Raw genomic sequence first — 4,025 nt, 5'->3', positions numbered from 1 at the left:
TTCATATTTTCACTTCTTTACTCCTTTGACAACTGATAATAGAGTACACATTACATAATGTATGCTGACATGTTTTCTGCTTCTTCCTCACCAATTTTAAAATTTCTCACATTTTTTTGGGAATGTTTGATAAAATCTACTCGCTCCATAAAACTGATAAACATGATTTCATACACCAGCTAAGCAGGACGCTGCAGGACTGACTTTGTCAGACAAAAACACGACACAGACGAGATTTCTTTCCCACATTTATTCTCCCGCTGACGCACACACAGATGTGGCTGCAGCTGTTTACTCGTCTGCCTCGGACTCCTCGTCATCCTGGCTGATCTGGAAGTATCGCAGCTCGTACGTCTCCTTGTCAGAGGCCACCACCCTCAGCCAGTCGCGGAGGTTGTTCTTCTTCAGGTACTTCTTTGTCAGGTACTTCAGATACCTGTGGAAGAACATTGACCATCAGAACCGTTTCCAGGAAGGTTCTCTGGTTCTTGTGACACTTCTCGTTTTACCTTTTGGAGAACTGCTTCTCAGACGTCACGTTGATCTTGTTCTTCATGCGGCCGACCTGGACGATGTCACCCAGATTCCCCGTCTTCCCGTTCACCTTGATCTTCTCTTTAAGGAAGGTCTCCTATTGGATAGAGCATAGTAATGCACTAGGGAAGAGAACCCTAGTAAATCTGGAGCTAGGGAAGGGCGCCCTAGTCCACAGATTGGGTCAGCTGCTTGCAAAAACCACCAAATTTACCCTTTAATGAATTAATTTGTCGCTTTTGGGGGACACGATTTGAACTGGATTTCTCCTAAAGTAGTGACGACTGCAAGAAGACTTACAAAGCTTGCAGAGTCCAGGATCCCATCCTCCACAGGGTGGGTCAGGTCCAGGGTGAACTTCCATGCAGCCCCCTTCTTGGACTTCTTACCAGCTGGCCTCTTCATTCTGATCTGTGATCATGTTTCACATGTTAACTTTACTAGAACACGCGTAAACTAACATAGTGAGCAAAGCTTATTGCTATAGCTGGTTTCCAAGGTAACAGTGGTGAAGTGACGTCGCCACATGGTTCTTGAGTTATGCAAAGTCTGTTTCTTCAAATGACATTAGATAAATCTCCGGGTACTGGATGGTTAAAGAAAAAAGATGACGAGGAGACCTAAAGCTAAAAATAAGCCAGAGTCGGAGCCGCTCGGTCAAACATAAACCCTTCAGTGCTAATGTTTAGTTTCAGTGTGTGAGGAGTTTCCTGATGCTTTTGGTTGATGTTTGAATACAGTCATAAAAAAAAATAATAAAAAATTTGAGGTCACTCGTTTTAAAAGACGCATCAGGCTCTGTTTATTGGCTCGTGCTCTGTTGTGTTTCCAGTGAGGCTTTGAACAAGTCCCTACTGTCATTTATTTTCTCAAAACGAATGTCTTGCGTTCAATATCTGATATTATGTCTGTCTGGATATGGACTCAAGTCCTGGAAGAAAAAAAAAAGGGACATTCAATCTCTGCCAGATTCAGTCTTGTAGAAACCAGTTTTGCAGGTATGGGACTGACATTTTATTTAAAGCCTGTCATGTACAATGGATGTAATATGTGTGCTTTCAATTAAGACAAGTATTTTTCCTTTGGATTGGCAGGAGGTTTTTTTTAAGTTATCATTATTTTACTCATGAGATTTGGCGTCTATTTTAGTTCCATGATTAGTGATCCCAAACACCAGTAATAGCACCAAAGCTCAAGAACAAAATAGTTAATATGATAGACAATGTTCCTTATTTAGTGACAATAGACAAGGGAACATGACTTTAAGTTATGCCGAATTCACCTGTGTATCCTAAAATACACAGATACTAGCCACAAACCCAAACCCGGTAGACTTCCAGGTATTAAAACTGTTTAAAGAAACAAATACGCGTTTTTCCCTGTGGAGTCCGGTCTGCAATCAGAATGAGACACGTGTGACCAAGTGCTACGAGCTAATGCTAACGCGGCTAACTTGTTAGTTTTCTGGATGTAAATAAAGTTTTCTCGGTAGAGCCACCCGTCATTAACGATGGGTGCTTTTATGGGACTTGATCAAAGTGCCAGAGAAACAAAAAGGCGAAGAAACTCAGAACAAATTAAGCAAAAACCGGACGAGCTGCCAGGACTTACCGGCGCCATGTTGAGAGCTCGGACGAGAAAGAAGGCAGCGGAGGTGACGCAGCTGTGACGTCATGCGCGGCGCCCTACCAAATATGGTGAACGGGCTGTAAAAGCACATGGATCAGGAAAATGGGTCGACTTAACGAGCCGTGTGCCTGACTGTTGACACAGCAGAGCTCCAGCTGGAGTGAAAACCGTTTAATCTGCGTTTGGTTTACGTTTGTAAGATGAAACAGCAACAGTTACATTCAAGTGTCACCCGCGTTTACCCTGAAAACAAACAGTTTCACACTTTTTGACAGCTGTTGTTGCTGTCTGTGAGCGAGGATGCAAGTCCAAAGGTCAACCGCAGCCCAAAAACACCCTGATAATAAACCTGCTGAGTCCGGTCAATCATTCACTGCCTCTTCACACACTCGGCCCTCTTCATTGAGCCACATTTCCTCCACCACACACACACACACAGGGAAAAACTTCCTCCCGATGAGTCAGAGAACCCATAACTGGTTCGATGGGTCCCATTTTTTCAGCCTTTACCACAAAGGCTGAAAAAATGGGACCCATCGAACCAGTTATGGGTTATGGGTGCATATCTGCACAGTGAGCCAGACTTCAAACCACTTGAAGTCTGGCTCACTGTGCAGATATGCAGGCAAGTGAGTGATTCATCTTCACATGAGGGACTGAGGCAGGGCGTGCCCGCCGCTGCTGCCACTTCAGCACAACAAAAGATGCTCAGCACTAAAGTAGAAGCTGCAGCGTTCCAGAGGACGGGGCGTGATCAGGTGTTTTGATTCATTAAATAGTATTTAAATCCCCACCGTGCAGCTACAGTCATGTGTGCTCCCTCATGCCACCAACTAAAATGTGATTTGTGGTTTATAATCATTTACATGCAAAACAAAGTTGTTAAAGCTTTTTCTTTTACAATCCTCATCTGTTCATTCCTACATTTCAACTTCTCTGTATTTCAGTAACAGTAGGAAATATGAGAAACGTTACATTTTACAGTGGGTGTGCAGCCCAGGCTCTGAGGCGTGTTACAGAGGAGCAGGCGTCTGCAGCAAATCTCACAGTTCATGATGTGCTGGTTAGAAATGTGACATTACAATCAAACCCTCCACATATACCTGAAATCAAAGCCTGTAACATTAGAAAGATACATATTTCCCATTACATTCCTTAACATGCTCCAAATGTCCTCCCCCACTAAAGCACTCTGTTACAAACACTCTGATTCGTTTACACGTCCCAAACGCTTGGTACACGTTACTCTGTGTGAAATGCATTCTGGGTTGATGATGTAAACCGATTGCACCCCAGAGATATTTTTAGCAGTTCTAGTGGTCAAAAAGTGTGTGTGTGTGTTTCAGGGGGGGATCTCTCACACACACAACCTCTTTTTGGTTGTAATTTCCAGTAAAAGGAAACCAGTGAAGGGCATTAGTCCTCACTGCTGTGCTCGTCTCTCCTGATGCATTTTAGTCACGTTCCAGCATAAGAGACTTTCAGACGCTCCCTTATCCACGACGGGCCACCGCAGCAGGTAGCGCCACATGTTTGTTTTGTCAGGTTTTCATGTCGGATGCCCTTCATGACACAATCCCAGGGCATCTGTGTCTCCTCCTGGAAGTGAGGAAGAGATAATATGTAAACCACAACACTGTCTGATAGGAAGTAGAAATGTCTTTAGAAAACGTGAAAGAGCCAGAAACATTAGATCCTCTCCTGCTGGGAAGGAAACCGTCTACTCTGAAAGTGAGCCAACAGTCAGGATCCCCACATGGAGGAAGCGCCGTGTGGTGGCCAGGAGAACCGTGTTTAGCCGTGTGAGCAGGAAACAGACGTAGATTTGAAAAAGAAAGGTGGTGTACATGATGGTGTTCTTC

General features: G+C 44.1%; 1 protein-coding gene across 1 annotated transcript; it reads right to left on the bottom strand.

Annotated features, from left to right (window-relative positions):
- Positions 1-235: 235 nt before the first annotated feature.
- On the bottom strand, positions 236-2,192 carry rpl22l1 (ribosomal protein L22-like 1). Its single transcript, XM_080865126.1, has 4 exons — positions 2,146-2,192; positions 835-945; positions 510-631; positions 236-436 (listed from the first exon to the last, which is right to left on the bottom strand). The coding sequence occupies exons 1-4, from the start codon at positions 2,152-2,154 to the stop codon at positions 292-294; spliced, it is 387 nt and encodes a 128-aa protein (XP_080721252.1). The 5' UTR covers positions 2,155-2,192; the 3' UTR covers positions 236-291.
- Between the last annotated feature and the right edge of the window lie 1,833 nt (positions 2,193-4,025).

Source organism: Rhamphochromis sp. 'chilingali' (genome assembly GCF_963969265.1).
Source record: "Rhamphochromis sp. 'chilingali' genome assembly, chromosome: 18".
Taxonomy (NCBI): domain Eukaryota; kingdom Metazoa; phylum Chordata; class Actinopteri; order Cichliformes; family Cichlidae; genus Rhamphochromis; species Rhamphochromis sp. 'chilingali'.
Note: the sequence above shows the minus strand (reverse complement) of the source record. Positions and strands in the feature narration are given on the sequence as shown.

Bases quoted from the DNA above. Each gene is read 5' to 3' on its own strand.
- rpl22l1 (XM_080865126.1), bottom strand. The intron at 632-834 runs GTAAGTCTTCTT...TCTATCCAATAG, and splicing joins TCCTGGACTCTGCAAGCTTT to GAGACCTTCCTTAAAGAGAA. The intron at 437-509 runs GTAAAACGAGAA...GTTCTTCCACAG, and splicing joins GAGAAGCAGTTCTCCAAAAG to GTATCTGAAGTACCTGACAA.